General features: G+C 36.4%; 1 protein-coding gene across 1 annotated transcript in view; it reads left to right on the top strand.

The window, feature by feature from the left end:
- Positions 1 to 21,891, top strand: part of eif3hb (eukaryotic translation initiation factor 3, subunit H, b) — an 81,928-nt gene that overhangs the window by 32,824 nt on the left and 27,213 nt on the right. Inside the window, exon 3 of the mRNA XM_051135964.1 lies at positions 18,054 to 18,221. Within this exon, the coding sequence (XP_050991921.1) occupies positions 18,054 to 18,221 (168 nt within the window). The remainder of the gene's footprint in view (positions 1 to 18,053; positions 18,222 to 21,891) is intronic.

The raw sequence follows: 21,891 nt of genomic DNA, 5'->3' as shown, positions 1-21,891 counted from the left end.
AACTGTTCCCGATCCGTACCAGCTACCTGTGACCTGCTGTAGCATATTGAGTCATTTTGACCCATAAACAGATGTTAGGGTTATTCTCTAAATAAAAGTTTTGAAATGTTTTCTAATTATATAACTATTGTTTCTTCTTATGACACGGTAATAATATAACAATTTAAATAGTGACAGAGGGTCTGAAGATGAATGAAGGTTATACGGATTTAGAACAGGTGAGTGATTAATGATAGAATTTTCATTTTTGGGTAAATTAACCCTTTAATACTAATAATAATAATAGTATGTTTACAATTTTTGCGATTACAGGACACTACACTAACTACACTAATACAGAGTTTATTTTTCATAACAAGCTACACACTTTGTGTGACTTTCCTGAGGTAAATGTAACATCAGGTGACGTTGTTCATAAGCTATTTTATTAACGTCTTTTTGCAGTTTATACTGGGGTGTTCCAGGGTTTTTGTAGTTGACCCTAACTCTACAGTAGAAGTCGATGGAAATTGATGGAATCGTATTGAGTCAATGGAAATGTAGAAATTCCTCAACTCATTTAACATTACCTTTACATCACATACACGTATGTTTTCATAACAGGGTAAAAAATAGAATACGAGACTGCAGTACATTTTTAGGTTTGGGTACAGTTCACATTTGAACTCGTATGGTAATTCAGTGATGGTACACTACAGTACCTTTTTTCGCTACTTTGCTCTCTGTGTAAAAACAAAAACACTGAAACACAGTGGAAAAAATAAGTCCAAAGCTCTCAATTTCAACATTTTGAACAATAGTGCCTACAATCTTTTTCTCTCTCTCTTTTTTATTTCCTTCAGAAATTCTTGTTTCAGTTGTGTAAAAATCAAATGAAGGCATTAAACATTTATTTATTTTTTCATCAAATGAAAATTAAATCCTTTTATTTATTGATGTACTTATTTTTTTGCAAACAAACAGGTTAACTGTTAAAATTAATATGTGGAAGGAAATTCTGTGAATATTCCTTTAAAAAAGTTGTAATAATTTTTATCATTTAATTGTTTTATTTAAACGTGACAGAAAATGGAATACATAAAGACATGCATCCTACTGTTAGGGCTGATTATTCTTTTTTTTAAGGAGACTTTGAACTAGTCGGCATTAAATGTAACATGATTCGAGTAACTTTTTCTTTATTAATGCTCTTGTTAAAGAAAATTCTATTCAAAGCGCACCACACAAAGTTAATGCGTAAAGTCAACATGCGTAAATGTTAATCAAATTACTTGTTAAATATCTTTGCAGAAAAGATGCATGAACTACAACTACATCTTGTATAAACTTGTCATATATATTATATGTTAACAAATAATATGAGGAAAATGCTTTGGAAAAAATCTCAAAAGTCAAGGTAATTCAAATTCAAAATGACTGAAGGTATAACACAAGTAGACTATTACTAACTGTAAATGTTCTGTAAAAATAATGAACAGCAGCTTTCAGCCTGTCATCATGATGCAAACATGAAATATCAGACATACAGTTGTAGTTCTTTACGGGTTTTGTATACAGTTGCACTGCTTTTCCATTGTTTTTTCTGTGTAAATATGGACATGTTTGACTTGCTGTCACATCTTTTGCAGCGTCTCATGCATGAAACGGCATTCTAAAAATGCAGCGCTCAAGTGAAAAGAAGTTCACTCCCATCTTCTTGCATTTTTTTCCTATTCCACTTACTGCGCCACATCTTTGTCAACACAAAAGCGCATTCTGTGTGAATGCGCCTAGCGATATGAGCGGTTAGTCACGTGCACCGACATGCGGTTGGATCGTTCTTTTCTTCTCTTTACTGTCATCATTGGCATATTGTCAAAGTGTCTAATTCTAATGTTTCGCAATATTTCTATTCAAAATTGTGATTCCTCAATGTTTTTTTAAATTATCTGTCATTTTCTAAAAAAAAAAATATATATATATATATATATATATATATATACTTTTTAACCTCAAATGCTCATCTTGTCTAGCTCTGTGATGCATCTTGGATGACAACGGGGTGAGTACATTATTTGTACATTTTTGTTCTGGAAGTGAACTACTCCTTTAAATGACAGACCTACTTTCTGTGTACATTAATAGTCTATAAACATCACTACCTATTTGTTGCCAATACCCAATTATATAAAGGCAAAATTTATGAGAAACAGCCTTGTATGGAAATTTATTTCAGAAATTAATGACAGAGAAGTAAAACATTAATGAATTAATTAACCTGCACCAGTCTGATTGCACTAAATGCCCATGATCATCTATTGTCTGAGCTGCAAAAAGCTTCTTGAACAGGAAAGTTCAAGATACTAAAAATAACAAATACAGCGCGTACAAAAATATATACATTTATTCTTGTTTGCAGTTTTTATGATTTATGTTTAGTTTAATGATTGTGAGCACAAATTAGGGTAATCCTAAAAACCAAAATTTTTCAAAATAAAACTCTGTTATTAATTACACACAAATTAAGATATTTGCTTTCTGACCCTGCATAGACAGCAATGCAACTGACATATTTAATGCCCAAAAAGGTAATAAGGACATTGATAAAATAGTCTATGTGACATCAGTGGTTCAACCGTAATGTTATGAAGCTACGAGAAAACATTTTGTAGTCTCCAGCTCCTGCGTCAGCAGCACCACACGTAGGCGTCATGATACTCTCGTGAACGTGCGTCAAAAACTAACATGGAAGAGAAGAAATTGCTGAGTAAAGTCTTTATTTTTGTTTTCTATGCGTGCAAAAATTACGTTTTTAGCTTCATAACATTACAGTTGAACCACTGATGTCACATGGACTATTTTAATGATGTCCTTACTACCTTTCTGGGCCTTGTATGTGTCAGATGCATTGCAGTCTATTCAGGGTCAGAAAGCTCTCAGATATTATCAAAATATCTTGGTTCGTTTTCCGAAGATGAACAAAGTTCTTATGGGTTTCAAACATAGTTGCAAATGTGGAGTTACAGAATTGACTTCTGCCTGTCCTCGTGGACTTTATCAAATTAGACATGGTGCCCTTGGCCTCATCGCTTTGGACGACATATTAGTTTGTTTCGTGGAGTTCGGGGGGAGGCATGTAGCGCCTACTGGGTGCCTCTGCAGCCATTCCCGATCCCCGCACAAGTGTTATTCACATAGTGGCCAAATTGATGTCTCACCTCTTGCATTTGCGTGGCTTCGGTTAGAGTAAGGAGATGTCTGGGCCAAGGTGTTTGGCAGGCTTGGGATTTGAGCGTTTCAATGGGTGCGCATGTCTGTGTCGGGAGATAAAGTTATCTGTGTCGGGCACACACTGGGTCGGCTCCATCCTTCACGCAGACTCCGGAGTGGAGAGCGACGCCGGAACTCTGTGTGGTAAAGTGGAGGTGGTGTGGTGCGGGATACTAAAAGGGTTTGTTTCGCGCAGCAGCGACAAAGTGGATGAAAACGCTAATGCTGCTAATGACTCGCTTCTTGCCCGACACCACCTCCTCATCCTCCTCCTCCTCCGCATCCCCCGCTCCATGCAGCTTGTAGGCACGGCAACCGAGACAAAGGTGAGCGCCAAAGGGAGAATTGAGGACAAGAGGTGACGCTTTGAGTTGGGGATAATTGGAGTGATGCAGTGCCCTGTATGCTGGTTTCAAGTTGAAGAAGTTTGTCTTGAAGTCTTGAAATTATGGCTGCAAGATTAATCAAACGCGATTTCCATGCGGATTTTGTCAGTAAAGCCGGTTCTGTAATTAGCAGTAAATCTCCATCACCTGCTTTCAGATGGAGCAGCAATTACTACACAGAGCCGTAGTTCACCTATAGGTTACGCAAAAAAAACGTAGACGATATTATTGAAGTTGCTCGCAATAATTACAGCTATTTGCGTAGCTTCTCAGTAAACTATGGCTCTGTGTAGGTAGTACATCTGAAAGCATGTGAAAATACCACATTTAATAACATGTTTTTACTACAAACTCACTTCATAATGAGAGCGAGAGCGCCCTCTCGCCTTCGGATGAAGATTTACTGCTGATCACAGAACCGTACTTCACTGAAAGATACGCATGACAATCGCAGCTTCTGCCTAATCGCGATTACGATTTCATTTAGATTTACCGTGCAGCCCTACTTGAAATGTTAGATAAATTTGCTGTATGTGACCTGTGCCATCATTTAGAGACATTTTAACCCAGGAACATGTTTTGAGTGTTATGCCCTGTATAGAATACAATAGAATTTCAGGTTATTAAAAAAGTCAGAATTCCCTGTTTGTATCTGGCAATTCTGACTTTTTCCCGCAATTACGAGTTTATATCCCACAACTCTGACTTTATAACTCGCAATTGCGAGTTTATATCCCACAATTCTGCGAAAAAAGTCAGAATTCTGCATTTATATCTGGCAATTCTAACTTTTTTTCACAATTGCAAGTTTATATTACGCAACTCTGACTTTATAACTCGCGCAATTCTGAGAAAAAATATTTGAATTTTAGGTTTAGGTTGAATTTTAAGTCAGAATTGTGATAGATAAACTAACAATTTTGAGAAAATATCAGTATTTTTTTCCCACTCAGAACTGGACTTTATAACTCGCAATGGCAAGTTTTTAATTCTAAATTGCAAGTTCACAATTTTGAGAAAAAAGTCAAAATTGAGAATTTATATCTCGCAATTTTTACTTTTTTTTTTTTTTTTTTTTTTTTTTTTTTAACTTTATTTTTACAATTGCGAGTTTATATCCCACAATTCTAAATTTTTTCTTGCAATTCTGACTTTTTCTGAAAATTTTAACCAGCTTTTGTTAGTCGGCACAAAGAATTTGCTTGACCAACCGGAATCATGTGAATTCCTATTGAAAAGACTTAATGATTCAAGTGTGTTCCACTCTTCTGTTTGAACCAAGGTAGTTATAGAGTTCTGTCACACCACAATAAAGAACATCGAAATGACATTTATTGTTTGAATTGCGTAATAAAATTGGCACTTTGAAAGGCTTTTTGATTTTAAAAACACGGAAAAAACCCCACAAAAACGTAGATTTTTTTGCTTTCATTTGGCTCACTGCGACTTCCCACTCAAAATGCGTGTCACATATAGTGTGTAACTCGAAATGTGGCACCTAAATGTTTAACTATTATAGATCATTATTGACGTTTAGCATGTGGATATAAGGTTATTATCATATTAAATATGGCAACATCATGATCAAACCATGATTGTGACATATGGTGCACCTGCACTTGTAAAGCAGCCTTATGCTCCGTGGTTATATGATCATGAAGAGCAATCACTGGATGAAATGACTTCCGTGCGACAGCTGGCCTTACCTTTAATGCCCTTGCACTTACCATTTGACAACCGACATTGATGGTTCAAGGGCTTTTTTCAAAGGTACACCCATTTGCTTTGGAGAAATTGGGGTGAAAGAAGATACAAGAGACCGAAATGCTTTTCCCATCATTTTAGAGAGCTCCTCACCGCACGTTATGCTCAGGTTGTATTTTAGAAAAATGAGCAAAAGAAATTGAGTCCCGCCTCTCAGTCAACGAACCAATCATTTTTTTCAAGCGATCATATGGTGTCTCAGCTAGAACGTGCATTGACATTAGCTGAAGAAAAATGTAGCATATATATTTTTAGTCTGATTCGTTCTAAAGAATCTGTCAGATTTATTTTTACTTTATTCCGGTTGTTCCTTAACTGAGTAAACAAGTTTGTGTCGTTTTGTTTTTTAGCCTATATCACAGCCAATGCTGCTAATTAGAAAGAACTTATTGTTGATGTGTTTCATTTTATGTAATCCCAATCTATAAAGGGTACACCAGTTATTGGCAGCTACATTATTTCATGTAGCTTAGGTGCTAAAACTGAACCTGGAGCAAATTAGCATTAGTAGAACAAACTTGTTCTGTAGAGACTTGTAAATGCTAGCTCTTTGGTAGAATCTAATAGCCTGACTTCACAACGAGCTGCTAATAACCAACATACTCATAACAATGAAAAAAGAGAATAGCTTAAGATCCTAAAATTTCAAGAAATGTACACAGTTTTAATAATGCATAAGCGTTTGATCACAGTAGCTCAAGCCGCAGTGGTAGTAGTAGTAGAAATGGGCCTTATGCTATTCTACCAGGGGATCGTTTGTGGAAAATGGGGATTTAAAGGACTGTGTGGGTCTGTGATTCTGTCAAGACATTGCAGCGTTGAAGCAGCCAGAGCAGATGCTTCAGCAGATGGAGTGTACAAACACTAGTCCATTTTTGGGTTGGTTTGTGGATCTAGGGCTTAATGTATTACGGCCTGTATGTGGAGAATTAGACATGGTGTGCACTGCAGTAACTTGCATTGTTGCCTGACTAGATGTTTCAAAACCAGAATCCTGATTAAAGTCAAAGTTCAAAGACCAGATCGAGACCAAGACCACAAACCTTTTGAACTTTGCAAGGCATCTTCAGATTGACTACTTCAGTCACTCACAAAAAGTTTGTGAACTTTGCATCAGATGAATCTCATCCACATCTAGTTTTGGTTGGGAATATACAAGGTTTTTTGTAGTTTGTACGCTGTCCAAGACTTTATTCAGGGCTTTAATAGCTTATTGCTTGTTCTGGGAACATTCTAGTGATTCCTGGCAATAACACGCCCTGTTTCTGGGGCACACTTGCGTCTACCCAACCCTAGTTTGCGTTCTCCTTACTGACGTTCTTGGTCTTGTCTCATTGGCTGTACTCAACGCGAGTTGGCTGACTTGAAGGGTGCAGAGTTCTCCAAAGAAACGGGCTTATCGCCACAGGGGCCCCTCCCTGCCTTTCTCACCACAGGCCTTTCGCTAGCATCGGAACACTGTGTGCTGTGTGTGATTCACGGTTTTATTTTTGTGGGACCCCTTGTGTCATAAAATAGGGCGTCTTTCTCGGCGCCTGACAGAAAGCGGCAACTAAGTGATGGATATGAGCTTCTCGTGGAGGCTCGCTTTGGTCATGCTCGGCAAGACATCAGCACCAGGTTATCTCTTTAACATCGGGGAATCAGACATCCTTCATATGTCTCCCTTACAGCCTGGATCTCTCATGTTCCCATTTTAGTTGTTCTGACTTTTTATCCCCCGCTGGTATCTTCTTAGGAATGTACTTTTTGTATTCATTTTGGTTTTGAAAAACTTTTATGACATTTTCAAGTCTGTTTAAATGACATCTCTTTTCAAGGTAAAATATATGCTTTAACAGATGCCATTCATTTATTCATTCATAAATATGAGTAGTGACATTTCACAACCTGATCCAAGCTTTCCTTGTCAAAAAAAGGTGAAATTATTTGATATTTTAAGCAACTTATGCAATGTCTCTATTGCGTTTACACACTCACGTGACGTTGCTGTGCTACGTGGTCACGAAAACGTATCGTTTACATGCGTTTTTAAGCATTGCGAGTGGTTTTAGGCCGATAGAGCGCTAGAGTATTGAACTGAGTTATTCTTGCCGCTTTATAGGCCTTGTTAAATACACACAGTTGTATGTATCAAAATGCCCGTTTTTGCAAGTATCCTCATAAACACAGTAATTTAGGACTTCAGTGAGAGCAAACAGCTGAGAAAGAAAACACACGTGTAACAGTATTGGATCCGGGCAGCTCTTAAAGTGACAGCAGTCTTAATATTCCTGCTGTCTGTCATTCATGTTAATCAAACAATAAAAGAAATAAAATATCTCACTGCCCTTGACTAAATCACCTGTGACTTTAATAAAAAGAAATCTATATTTAATTTACACAGTGGTTTGATTACTTTATACAATGTATGTAACATTTCTTATTTATTTGTTTTACTGTAGTTTTTTTTGTCATATTGCTTGTAATTATTTTCTTATTCTTATTTAATCATTGACTGTTTACTTGTCTTTAGCAAGCTTGAGTTTTTGATTTAGGCTAGTATTAGTGTTTTGTGATATTGACACTGGTGACAAAAATTATGAAATTTGTATGATATCAAAAGACCTTATTTAAAGCAATTGTGCAATATGAACAAAAAATTATATCTTGGGATTTTTTCGAAAACAATAATTAAACAATATTTTGTGAATGTTTTTTTGTGCTGGTACCTTGGTTCAGGCCTGTAATGCATAAATAAATGACACTAAAACAGCCAGGTGGTGGTCTTAATGAGCAATTAATTGAATCATTCGTTCAAATGATTCGTTCAAAGCGGCTGATTCATTGAGAAACGAAGCAAATGGCTACCTTTGCGAATGGATCATTGAATCATTGACTCAAATGATTCGTTCAAAAACTAATTCAGGAACTAAACAACATAGTGTTGCTCTGAGATACACAATTGATTTGATCCAACTTTTTTATTAGAACTGTGTTCGTTGGTGAAACAGAAAAAAGACAGTGTTGTGTCTAAAATGTAACTTGATATGAACTTGTATAAAACTGATATCACATTTGCTATCAAACTCACACGCTTATCATTGCGCTCACACCCTAATATTTACAGCTGTTGATTGTGTGATATTGAGCTACTTAACTATATAAATATAATAATAAAAACCCATACAGGGATATTTTTTGGCTTTCATAACTTGAATTATAAGACCATTAACTGCGTTAATAGACTTCATCACAGTGAATGCTTTTGGATTCTCAAGACGTGTTTTTTGCAAAGTGAGTGACGTACTTGATAATGTCAACTCAGATATCATTAAAACAACAATTACCATATTATTGCAGACAATAAATATCGCACACCCCTAGTTCATACTTTTATTAAGCAAGGATCGATTAATCAAAGTGACAGTAAAGACATTTATAGTATTAAAAACCATTTCTATGTCAAGTAAATTCTTTTGAACTTTCTGTTCATCAAAAAATCTTGGGAATTCTTGAAAAATGTATCAGTTAAAATTGTAATACCATATAATATATGCATCCTTGGTGAGCATATGAGACTTTCTTACAAAAATACTAAAATATACCAACAGCAAATTTCAACGATAGCATATGGATTGCACATCTCATTGACCCAGGAAGGTTTGATATACTGTATGGTGACCTTCAACCTTCTAACATCACTGGTTTTAATCAGTAGCTGTCACATGTATATTTACTGGATTTCTGCACATCTTATTGACTGATGTGTCTCTTTGTTGTTCTTTCTATCACAGTGCTCTCACCCTCTGATTTATGATGAGTATTATATTGAATCAAAATAATAAATCTAACTAGATCAAACAACAGCAGTAATATGAGACAGAAAGAGGGATGTACGAACACACAGACATGCATCTCTTTCATCCGAGCTTACGGAGCCCACCAGGGAGTGTCGATCTCCTTTAGCTCTCTTTCCTTCTCCATCTCTTCAGTGCAGAAGCTGCTCAGCGGAAATATGATTGACAGATCGACAGAAGCTTGTGATGTGGTGTAGATGATTCCTCTGGTGTAATTAGGAGGCAGGGACCATGGAGTAACATAGAGAGAGAGAGAGACAGATACACCTCCCGCTTCCCATGGGGGATAGCGTGCACTGAGGCGGTCAGCTAGCTGAAGGGGTTACAACAGCTTAGTTCAGCTTGCCTAGCAGAGAGAAAGGCCTCAGGACATGATGCTATTAAGCGTTGGGACGTATTGACACTGTGTCTTTGTTGAGGGACACGTACGGGCCGTGTCAAGCTTAAGACCTTAGCCAAACAGCCAGGAATGTCTCCCGTTTGATTTATGCCGTATTTTATGAATTATGGAAACCAGTAGCACGCTTGTTTGTTTTATTTGCCCTGCTGATTACTTGCTTGTTTGTGTGTTTACATGTGTGTGTCGGTGATTGCCTGCAGATCATACCAATTTACAAGTAGAGCTTCTGATTTATTCAGAACAAGTGCTTACGCTAGATGGCGCCATAGCTCTATAGCTAAACGCTAGCTCACTGCTTTTTTTAAAAGCATGAATAGGGTCTTTAATGCTTCACATCCTTGTTTAGATCGGTACAGAGTGCAAGTATGACCTCAGCTTTGACAGGTCTGCTATTTCTGCTGCTGTGAATGTTCTTATCAAAAGGACGAACACAGAAGAACATAGTAGACAGTCCAACGCTTGACGGCAGCTGTGACGTTGGCTGTGGAATTGTAGGCTTAGGAAACAGGAAAAGTGTGTGAAGAGAAGAAAAGGTCAAGGTTTTTGAGCTCTTTGGATATGTTCATTGCTGGTGCAGCCGTTCTGAAGTCGGAATGAAGTGAAAGTTCTTAGCACAGAATCGGAAACTTATTCCTGATAATTCTAATAATCTGTATCGGAACATTAAGTCTCATATAAAGGAGTGTATGAACCTAATTTATAAACTATGATATGATGGTTATTATTAAAGAGCTCATATGTAAAAATATAGGATTTTTGGAGCTTGAACGTCCTTGTGAACATTGTTCATAATGTAAACTTTTGTGCTCCACAGAAGAAAGTATGTCCTACAGGTTTTAAATGACATGAGAGAATTTTCTAGATTAACAATTTATTGACAACATACTGTTGATATTGATATTAGATAGTATTATTTTACATTTACCTTTGCCATCTTCTAACACTCACGTAGTTATCTTTAAAAACTCTACAAATGTATTAACACTGTTAAATGTAATTTTGAATTTATCTCAAAATGATTATCAGTTTATGCCAAACACTACTGTTAAAGTTTGTGGTCAGTATGATTTAATTTTTTTTTTGTATATAAAAACTTTTATTCAGAAAGCAAGCATAAAGTTAAAACGTGACAGATGTTTTAATGTAAAAAAAAAATCATTTTAAAATAATTGCTTTAATTGAACTTTCTATTCATCAAGAATTCAGGAAAAAAAGAGTTAAGAAGCAAAATAATTGTTTTTAATACTGATAATTAAAAAAAGGACCAAATCAGCATGTTTTATTGGATTTTTGATTAAATAAATGCAGCTTTTGCGAGACTTAAAACTAAATAAAAAAAAATAACTTACTAATCCCAAACTTTGGAACAGTAGTCTATTTGTTATTTGTAATATTATATATCTTTTTATTTTTGTAGTCTATTCTTTATTTGTAATATGTCTATTTATTTTTATTATTTATTTAAAGTAGTTTGAATTTTTTAGCATATTATGAAAATTCTTTGGTATTTCTCGAATTATCTTTCTGGGTAATCTACTGCTTTAAATATTCTGTGATCTTGATTTTGCATGCCTTTCGGGTGAGGACGTAGATCTTCACACATTTTTCTGGGCTGTCCTACCCTGTCGCATAGACCTGACAAGCTGTCACTGTCTGAATTTATCTAACAAGTCTGTGAGACAAGAGCCTTGTATCAGAAAAGGAGGGGGAGGGGGGGGATAAAGGACCAGGAGATCGAGACGAGTGCATAGACAGAACAAGAGTGAGATGGCGCCTCTCATTAGCACTCCAGGTGCTGGGCATGTAGCATCGTGAGCCCCAGCCTGTGGAAAAAATGCATCGACTTGCCTGCAGATGACATGTGTCACCTGTGATTCTGTCCTTATTTATCCAGGACACGATAAAAGAACACATCTGTGGTGGAAAAAAAAAAAAACACTGGCCGTAGTGGCCAGGTTCTTTTTGCAAGTGTTATTCTGCCAATAAATGTTTTTTAATAATCATAGTTGTTCATTAGTTGATAATCAGTGTGTAATTATCACCAAATATCATTCAAAATGTTCTATTTTATTGAGGAAAAACAGGCTAATTTTGCACGTTTTGAACATTTCATTCCAGTGAATGTTTTATTTATAATTATTTAGGGCTGTCACGATTCGTTGATTCTAGTCGAGTATTTGATTAAAAAAAAAAAAAAAAAAAATAATCATAATTTCAGTTTGCCTGCGGCGAATAACCGGCAAAGTATTGGTGCATTTCACAGACTGTTTTCCAAGGCTGCATGATACATTAAACCCATTTAAAAATCATAATTAAGCATAATTGTGAATTCCCCAATTCTGTGATTCTATTTTTATTACCACAAAAATTAGTTATAATTATAGGATCCTCTGAAATCTGTTTTATTTCCAAATTCAGTTTTTCCATTTAAATTTTTCTATACTCTGTTTTAATGGTTAAACTAAATTTTATTAATCAAAAAGCTTGTCTAATTGAGTTTGACAGTTTTATTTTTACCAAATTCTCTGTTTTCCATTACTTTTCTGGATTCCATTTTAATTGCATTAAATTTTAATAATTACAAGCAGCTCCAATTAATTGATTTTATTTTAAAAAATTTATATATTGTTTGTTTATTTATTTATTTATTCATTTTTACATATTCATTTTTCTCCCAAATAAATGTGTTGATTTTTTTTCTGATTAATTGATTAATTAGTCGATAGATTAATTAATATAAAAATAGTTGTAAAAAATTGCTCCTTGACTGAATTTTGACATAATGATACTTTTCATCAGTATCGACAATCATATCCCAGACTGTGGTCCCTGTCCCGAATGCCGCACTTGATGTGGTTTTGCGGCCATGGGGTGTCCCGTTTGACATTTTAAGGTGCTCACGAATGGCACAACGTGCCCTTTTGCAGTGGTGTGGTCTTCACAGCGGACTGTTACCCAGTTGGCCATTTTCAAAGCGTAGACTCGAGTGCCATTTGGAACGGAGCCTATGTGAGCTCACAAACCTGAACTCTTTCCATAAACCAATGGCCCCAGTGTCTCATGTAAGGGACAGACTGAGCCGATTAGCACAACACAGGCCTGTTTTTAATATATATACGCCTTTACGCCCGTCCTCTGCATGGCACTGAAGGATTGAGAAAAAGTCACATGGTGAGCTGTCATGTTGAGTCATTAGTATTAGGGTTAAATTTAGTTTGAGGTTTTGTTACGGTTACTTTTAGATGACTAGAGTTGTAAATGATATAGCCTGTTCCTGTGAAAGTATGATTCTGGAATGGAAAGTACTTCTTGTTTTTCCTTTTTGGTTAATTTGGATACAAAACGTATGAACAAATTATATTTTTACACTTTTCGCAAGGAAATCACCACCATTATATGGTTGCCAGGGCGTTTCTGTTGGATCACAAACATGTTTTGAGTGGTTTTTATCATGTTGCTAGTGTGTCGAGTGGTTGTTTGCACACCCTAATGTTGAGAATATCATATTCTTGTTTTTTTTTTCTGATTTATGGTTTGCTAGGTGAAAATTGTAAGTTGTAAGTACAGGCAAAAGCAATGCCTATTATATTTACACAACTCAAAATACACTCAGCCTTTGACCTTGGGGTGATAAAGAGTGATGATGATGTTGTACTGTTTAATTTGAAGTCTTTGATCATTTCTTTTTTGGTACTACTTTAACATTAGCATTTTGAAATCGAGGCGCCAACATTGCTGTGCAGATCTGCAATTTTTAGGCCTCCTTGTTTTTCTGTTTGTAAACCACAACATTTGAAGTGTCCACAGAAGAAGTCAAAAAGTTAATGCGAGGTCTGGATCGTAAAAAAAAAAAATCTTCCGTGCAAAAAATCTGGTGGGTTTGGCCTTGTTTTTATATTTTTTTAGGGTGGTGTTTTTTTCCGTATGAAAATCCATTTAATTACAGGATGCCATCAGCTAGACTCTCATTATCTTGTTTTCTGTGTTGTTGTTTCAAGTGTTTTAGGGGGTTTGGGTTTGTTCGTTTTGTCTCTTTTTTTTTTTTTTTCTTTTTACATCTTTTCTGTTCTTTTTTTCTTTATTCTCATGCAACTCATTTGTCCTTTCAAAATCTGGTTTGTGGTTTCAAAACTGTGCCGTGTACTGGAATGCACACATTTTTCACTGCTTTTGAAGTCCGTTTTGTATCCACTCTAAAAGAATCATTTGTTTTCGTCCCCTCCAACCCTCTTTTCTCACACATTTCCTCTCAGAGATGTGCTCCCCCCAACCATTTGATTATTTTCAATTTTTTTTTTCTTTTTGAGTTACTGTTGCCTTCCATCCTACGGCTAGTCTTCATATCGCAGATGTTTTCTCATGAGAGCAGACCACTTCTTATTTAATGTACCTTATGAGACTCTCTGGCTGTTTTAATAAAATGAAGACCCTTGTTATGTTCATCCTCAACTTGTTTCCTCTGTTAATAATCCTGCTATCTCCCTTTTGCATTCGGGATAAAACTGAATGGCCTTTGAATTGTCAGAGGGGGTATTTTCGGGACATCAGGATTCTGGCTTGGCACATGAGAGTGGAAATTGTTGTCCAGCTAAGCCGAGGAGTTAATGTGTCTGTGTTCGTACATTTATCGCTATCTGTAGTACCAAATCTGGCTGTGTTTAGGTCGAAGTTTCAAGGGTTGACATAAGTGCACTCTGCAGAAATGCATGTCTGTTCTAAAATAATTTTTTTTGTACTTGTACAGATACCCCTGTGATCATACTATGCACTGGGGATGCACTAATATGAGTACCAAGAAATCCTTTTCAGCTTTATATAACAGTGTTATTCGTTTTTTGGCTCTCTACAACATGCCCTTTGCAAGGGTGTTTTAAGACTCTTGGGTCCGGCAGTATATCAGCTTGTCAGTGTCTTCTTTTTAGTGACCTATTGTGCATTTTCTTTAAAGTCTGTGTAAAGCAATATTAAATATGTCTTCCGAGTTTGTCACACCACAGAAAAATGTTATTAACCACCCCGCCAAATTTGAATGATAAAAAAGCGCCAAGTAAATAAAATGTTATCGAAGTCATCACAACCTGGTAATTGGGCTGGGCGATTTTTTTTTTCTTCAGATTTTATTAATTCAAATTTAATGTTTTGCCACAGTTTTGTTTTTTAGAAATTGAGGGATCTCAATAGTGTGATTTCAAATAGAAAAATTACCAAACGTTAGAATTAGACAGTTTGACAAAATGGCAATGATAACAGTAAGGATTCAACCGCATGTTGGCGCACTTGATACCATTCAAAAACATGAATTACTACTACAGTATATCTGATATTTCATGTTTGCATCATTGTGACAGGCTGGAAGCTGCTGTTCAATGTTTTTTTACAGAAATTTAAATTATAGTTATTAATAGTCTACTGGTGTTATACTGTACCTTCCGTCATTCTGAATTTGAATTACCTTGACTTTTCAGATTTTTTTTTTTTAAAGCATTTTCCAAGTATTATTTTTGAACATATAATATGTATAAGACAAGTTTGTACAAGATGTAGTTGTAGTTCATGCATCTTTTCTGCAAAGATATTTCAGTGATTTGTTTAAAGGGGTCATCGAATGCCCAATTTCCAAGTTGATATGATTCTTTAGGGTCTTAATGAAAAGTCTATAATATACTGTGGTTAAAAATTCTCAATGGTAGTGTAAACCAACACCCTTTTTACCTTGTCAAAATGAGCTCTGCAAAAATCATCCCAATCATGGAATGGATTGTTCCTTTAAATGCAAATGAGCTCTGCTCTTGGAGCTGTGCTCTGAGAGGTTGTTTACTTTAGCCGCATATAGCGCATTTAGCCACTGTATTTAGCACATTATTAGGAAAGGTGATTGTAGAGATTCATAAAAAACCCCTTATACTCACTTCTGCTGTAGGTGAAGCTGAATCACGAATGATTTGCGCGAACATAGACGAATTTATGTAGATCGGGAGGCGCATTCCCTTCACAAACAACGTAATCCACTGCATCTTCAGCGACTTAGATATCGGGATTAAATGACGACCACTATGTTCATTATCACATCCAGCAACACAATCTCAGTTGCTCAGTCTGAGATATTCTTGTCTAACTTACATCCCTGCTCCAGCATCGAAACAATGGAGGTCGGACTGTTACAGCTGATTTAGGGCGGGTCTGAGGTAAAAAGCTCATGTCAATCAACTGTCGTGGGAGCGATTTGAAAAAGGGGATATTATTTTTACAGGTTAATTAAAAACCACTGCATGGATTTTTATCATTTTAGGGTAGATTTGTACATACACTGCCAACACACATTAATGTTCAAACAACATGTAAAAGTGAACTTTGCATCCGATGACCCCTTTAACATTTGCATCATGTTGACATCTTCACGTGTGGTGCACTTGGAATAGATTTTCTTTAACTAGAGGGTTAACAAAGAAAAAGTTACTTGAATCATATTGTAGTTACTTTTTTAAGTTGTCTAGTTAAAAATCGTAAAAAAAATCGAGAAAAAAATTGAGATTTGAATTTTTGCCGTATCGCCCAGCCCTTTGTGGCAATATAGGTTTACGATGAGCTAGTAAACTGTAGGCTGGAGTAACTAATGGTAATGACAGTAATGCACTTTAGGTACAACACAAAAAAGGAAAAAATGTATCTTCAAAGTCTGTGTAAAGCAATATTAAGTATGTCTTCCGAGTTTGTGACGCATAGAAAAATGTGTGATTAACCACCCAGCCAAATTTAAATGATAAAAAATGGCTAGAAAATAAAATAAGTAATCAAAATCTTGGAAAAATAAGTAGTATTCTCTGCTCTCAAATGTTGGGGGGCGTGTCATCTGTCTGCGCTGAAACCATGCCCACTCGTGGAAAAGCTGCCGCCTTTCTCAACTGTCAAATACTGCTACAACCTAAATGGATGACCAAGCTGTTTTGTATATTATCGTAACCTGGTAATATAGATTTACGACAAAGGCATAGGTAGCTAGCAATCTGCAGGCTGGAGTAACTAACGGTAATGACAGTAATGTGCTCTAGTTATCATAGTGTTAGGGGAGGGCCCATGCTCAGCGGCTCCAGTGCATCATCGAGACTTGATTTCAGGCCCGCCCAAAAAATCCTGAACGTAACAATGCTGAAAAACTGTTTAACGGTCTAACTTCACAATTCAGTACTATATAGTTAAGTCTTTGTAACGTGTTTTCAGCAGTACAGCACTTACATTTATGTTTGGAAACTATTCTTTGAATTGCCTTTGCACACTTTTTTTCCAAACACTTTGTTGATCATTTGACCATGTATAAGCTGCAGAGTTTAATTACGGAGTGTAACTTTTTCACCCAGACAGAAATGTAATGTTTAATATCAATTCACTAAGCTACAGTAGCAGACAATGCTAGCTGGCAATACTATAGCGTGTGATTGGACTCCTAATAGAGGTCTTGAATGTCCAAGGCTTAGAATCCATTTCTTTTAAACATTAAAACCCCCATCAAGGTTGTCTGAGTTCTGTCAGAGAGGGGTTTTTGCTCATAAGCTTATAGTGCATATGCTAGAAAAGAAATGGTTGTGTTTTTACATGGTACTGAAGCACAGACGCTTTATGCACTGAGCATGAACAGACTGCTATTTAATCATTTGTGGATTCAAAAAAGATTACCTTCATCTTACATTGGTTGTCCTCAGTTATCCTAACTTTATCCTAAAATCCTTCTGAATATTAGGATATCCAGATGCTATTGGGCTAAATTGTGAATATAAGTTTAAAAGGATATTGATGCTGCTTTTTTCATAATGCTGAGGCATACAGTGACCACAGGCAGCCAGCAAAGATAAAATATATGCATTTTATGAATTTCTGACAGTATTTATGCACAAAATATAAGTGTATCTATTAAGCATGTTTAATGCATGTGAATTGTTTTTTTTTTTGGAAAACAAGACAAAGATATCAATTAAGAAAAATGTATTTTTGCACTGTAAGAACAAAGCACATATCTGCCTTGTTTTAATGATGTGTGTGTGTATAATGAAGTATTCTTTATTTTAGAGATTTGTTTTTGCATAATCATTTTCATATTCATAGTAATTGCATATTAGGCAAAATATCACCATCTGATGATTTTCACAGCTAACATCTATTATTGGTTAAACATCAGTCCCCTGACTATATAACCTTATACAGCTGTAATAAGGCGGACGTGATTTTATCTGTAAGATATTTTCCATCTCAAGGCGCTTTGAATGTCCTTGTTGTTTGCTGTGTATTCTTCAGGTAAAGAGCTGCTCAGAGCTCCACATAATGAGAGGGACAATAATCGTCAAGCAAAATGTGCAACTGAGAAATCACCACATCGTGCCTTTTCTCCCACCCTGATTCCTTTTCCTCTCTTTTCTCTTGTAGTTCAGTATCAGATGGAGATGATGAGAAGTTTGCGGCATGTAAACATTGATCATCTTCATGTGGGTTGGTACCAGTCAACCTTCTACGGTTCTTTTGTCAGTCGGGCCCTTCTGGACTCTCAGTTCAGCTACCAGCACGCCATCGAGGAGTCAGTTGTGTTAATATATGGTAGGTTTCTCTCAGTCAGCATGTGTATATAAAATGTTTGTCCATGTCACTTTGCCTAATGATTTCAGTTATTTCCAAGCAAACAAAAATAACAAACTATAGGATAAAAATGACAAACTACTGTATTTCCATGTTTTTCCCCACTATATTATGTTTTATTATACACAGAATGCATGCTCTCTTTTTCCTGCTCTTTCTCCCATACAAACGCACATACAGACCCACACACGGAAACTTGTTGTCAGCTCTTCCCCATGACCTTATCAATAAAATAGATCAGTGGTAAACAATCAGTGGTAACGCACTGTTCTTGAAGCAGTTAAACTTACAGTCTTGCTATTAGTAGAGACACTGCTGCCAAACACTGTTGAAAGATGCACAAACTCAAGTAGTTCACACGTTTTAAACAGCTACAATTAATCTCTCTTTCTCTCTCTAATAACTGCATTAGACTGCATTTTCAACTCTAAAATTACATTTTGGAATTAGCAATGGAGGCTTGAGATGAGATGTGTAAGAAATTATGAAAGAAGCGTTTTAAGGATGAAAACCTGACAAATGTCTTGCTGGTATTTTCTATAAATATATATAGATATATTAGTGCTGTGCAATGATTAATCACGATTAATAGCGTCCAAAATAAAAAAAAAAATGTTTACAAAATATATGTGTGTGTACTGTATTTATTATGTATATATATATATTTACAGTTCTTCAAATGCAGTTCTTAGCATTGCATATTAAATTCTTTATATATTAAACAGCACAGCTGTGTTTATTCTAATAACAACTAATAGCAAAAATGTTTCTTTAGGCCCATATCAAGATAATATAATTAACTTAGTGATATCACACATAAACAGTTGTGAAAAGTTCATTTTATTGACGAGAAACGCATTTGAAGTGAGAGAAATTCAAATGAGTTTTCTGCTAACATTTTACAAACATTCAAAAAATGTGGTGGCCTTTCTAAGACATTTTTAAGAATTGAATTACCTACATTTTGTAATTCTTTGCATGCTTTCGTTTTATAGGTGGACATGATTACATTTACTGTCCAAAATGACTAAAAATGTTAAGAACATTTCCAGTATTTTCAGAAAACATTTTAGTTTATTCGGATTATCCTGATTACATGTGTATATATAAATATTCCAATAGGTGTGAAGCATATAAATATTTTTTTGAATAAAAGGCGTAACCAGAAAATTGACCTTAATGGGAAAATGATCTGCGTATATAAACATGGTGTCTGAGGCATTTAGCTGTCCTTTCTGGTATCACCTTGCTCTTTGCTTTTTTTCATCTGGACTTCTCTATCTGTATTTCTGTTGTACATGCTTGTGCACACACACACAAACACACAAGCATGTTTCAGCACCCCTCACTCAAACACACACACACACACACTTCTTTCCTACTGCTCTGTTTTGCTCTACCACTTTCCCTTCTCTCTCTCCGTCTCTCTACCCCATCGTTTCTTGGCTGTGGACAGCATTCCCCCCTTGTGTAAACAGGAGGCTGGTGTGCGTAGCGGGCCCGGCAGCAGCCTCGTCTAGACAGGGTTTCCTCCCCTCTGTTTATTTAGCCTGCTATCGCAGAGCTGATGTGTACCTTCAGGAGTGGATTCAGAACCCGGACACCCCCTCATCCACCGGCACAGACGCCACCCATCCCAGATGTCGATGGGCCGATGGCAGCACAAGGGCGGAAGAACCGTCACACAAGCTGCATTAACAACAGATCTGTTTTCCTAAACTTGCACAAACAAATATTGTACACCTCCACTCGCCCACCTAACTGGGACAGCCGTGCTGTAAACACGCTCTTATTCCAGTGCGGATCTGAAAATGTAAACTTCTTTGCAACCCTCCTTCATTCACGCCCCCTATCCTGTTCTCGGTCTCGTGGTCCGTGGTCCACGCTGTCTGTAACTTTCCTCAGACTTCCTTCTCGGGCCAGATGTGGATCCCTATCAGAGTGTTTGTTCAGTCTCCTCCTTGTGGTGGCAAGCAGGCGCTCCTCACTAAAAATATATCAGACACCTAGCAGCTGCCAGAAACCCCACCCTGCACCAAACACGCTCTCCACATGAACAATGAAAGCATTCAGAGGGCCGACGGGTCCACAAACTGTGAGACTTGATAGACGTGGTTTCGTATGTTCTGCTGGCTGTCAGATATTAGGGTTTGGTGCAAATGGACATGTAGTGGGGTTGAGATCACTAGTAAAATATTTCTGATTTTCTAATTGCCAAAATCACACATCATGTAATTTTGACATTCGTTATTTAGTTCCTAGTATTTATAGTATATACATATACAAATTTTCATAAATGTATTATGATGTCATGAAATTTGAGAAATCATTAGGAAGTGTCACTGCTGTATGCTTGATTTTATTAATGGGTGAGTCAAAAGTAGATTAGTATACCATTAGTAGAAAATGCTTCTGTTTTGCTCTTTTTCTAAATTAATATTAATTCCATCCATCCATCCATCCATCCATCGAAAATGCTTGTTTTGCCCTTTTTCTAAATTAATATTGCTTCCTTCCTACCAAACCTTACTTCCTTCCGAACTTCCAAAATATCCAAACTTTCCTTCAAACCAAAGGAAGGAAAGTTTAGAAGGATCTAAGCTTTACTTCCTTCCGATCTTTCCTTCCTTTCATCCTTCCTTCCATACTTCCTTCTTTCCTTTTTTTCCTTCCAATCCTTTTTGCTGAACCTTCCTTAATTCCTTCTGATCCTTCCTTCTTTCCAAACTTCCTTCTAAACCTTCCTTCTGAACCTTCTTTCCTTCCTTCCAACTTCCACATATCCTTTCTTCCGATACTTTGTTCCTTACGATCCTTTCTTTGAAACCTTCCCTCCGAACTTCCAAACTTTTTTCCGAACTTCCCTCCAAACTTTAAAACTTCTTTCTGAAACTTCTTTCCTTCCTTCCGAACGTCCTTCCATACTTCCTTTCTTCAGATACTTTGTTCCTTCCGATCCTTCCTACTGAACCTTCCTTCCGAACTTCCCTCTGAACCTTCTTTCCTTCCAACTTGTGTACTTCCTTCCGAACTTCCGATCCTTCCTTCGTTCCTTCCAAACCTTCCTTACGATCTTCCAAACTTCATTCCGAACTTTCTTCCTTCCAAACTTCCTTCTGTACTTCCTTTAGTCCAATCCTTTGTTCCTTCTAATCCCTCCTTGCAGTCCTTCCTTCCAAACGTCCTTCCTTCCTTCCAAACCTTCCTTTTGATCCTTCATTTCTTTCCGAACTAACTTCCTTCCTTCCAAACCTTCCTTCGTTCTTTCCAATCCTTTCTTTCTTTCTTCGGATTCTTCCTTTTGAACCTTCCGTCCTCCGAACCTTCCGGATGAACAAACAAACTTTTTTGGGAGGGAAATGTTCAAAAGCCCACTTGTGAACCACTAGTGAAGCAAGTTACTAAACCTAACAACAAAAACAATAATAGAACAGCGTAAATACAACTGGAAAACAGCAAAAAATCAACGTGATTAATAATTCATGCCCCAGTGCATGATGGGGACACAAGTATCAGAAATGTTGGGTAGGATTTGCTTAATTTTTTAACAAGCTTGAATTGAGTACTAATATAGAATTTTTTTTTTAATTATTGCCTGAACTAACTTTTTCATGTAGTAATTACATTTATT

The sequence above is a fragment of the Labeo rohita genome, chromosome 19, assembly GCF_022985175.1.
Source record: "Labeo rohita strain BAU-BD-2019 chromosome 19, IGBB_LRoh.1.0, whole genome shotgun sequence".
Classification (NCBI taxonomy): domain Eukaryota; kingdom Metazoa; phylum Chordata; class Actinopteri; order Cypriniformes; family Cyprinidae; genus Labeo; species Labeo rohita.
Note: the sequence above shows the minus strand (reverse complement) of the source record. Positions and strands in the feature narration are given on the sequence as shown.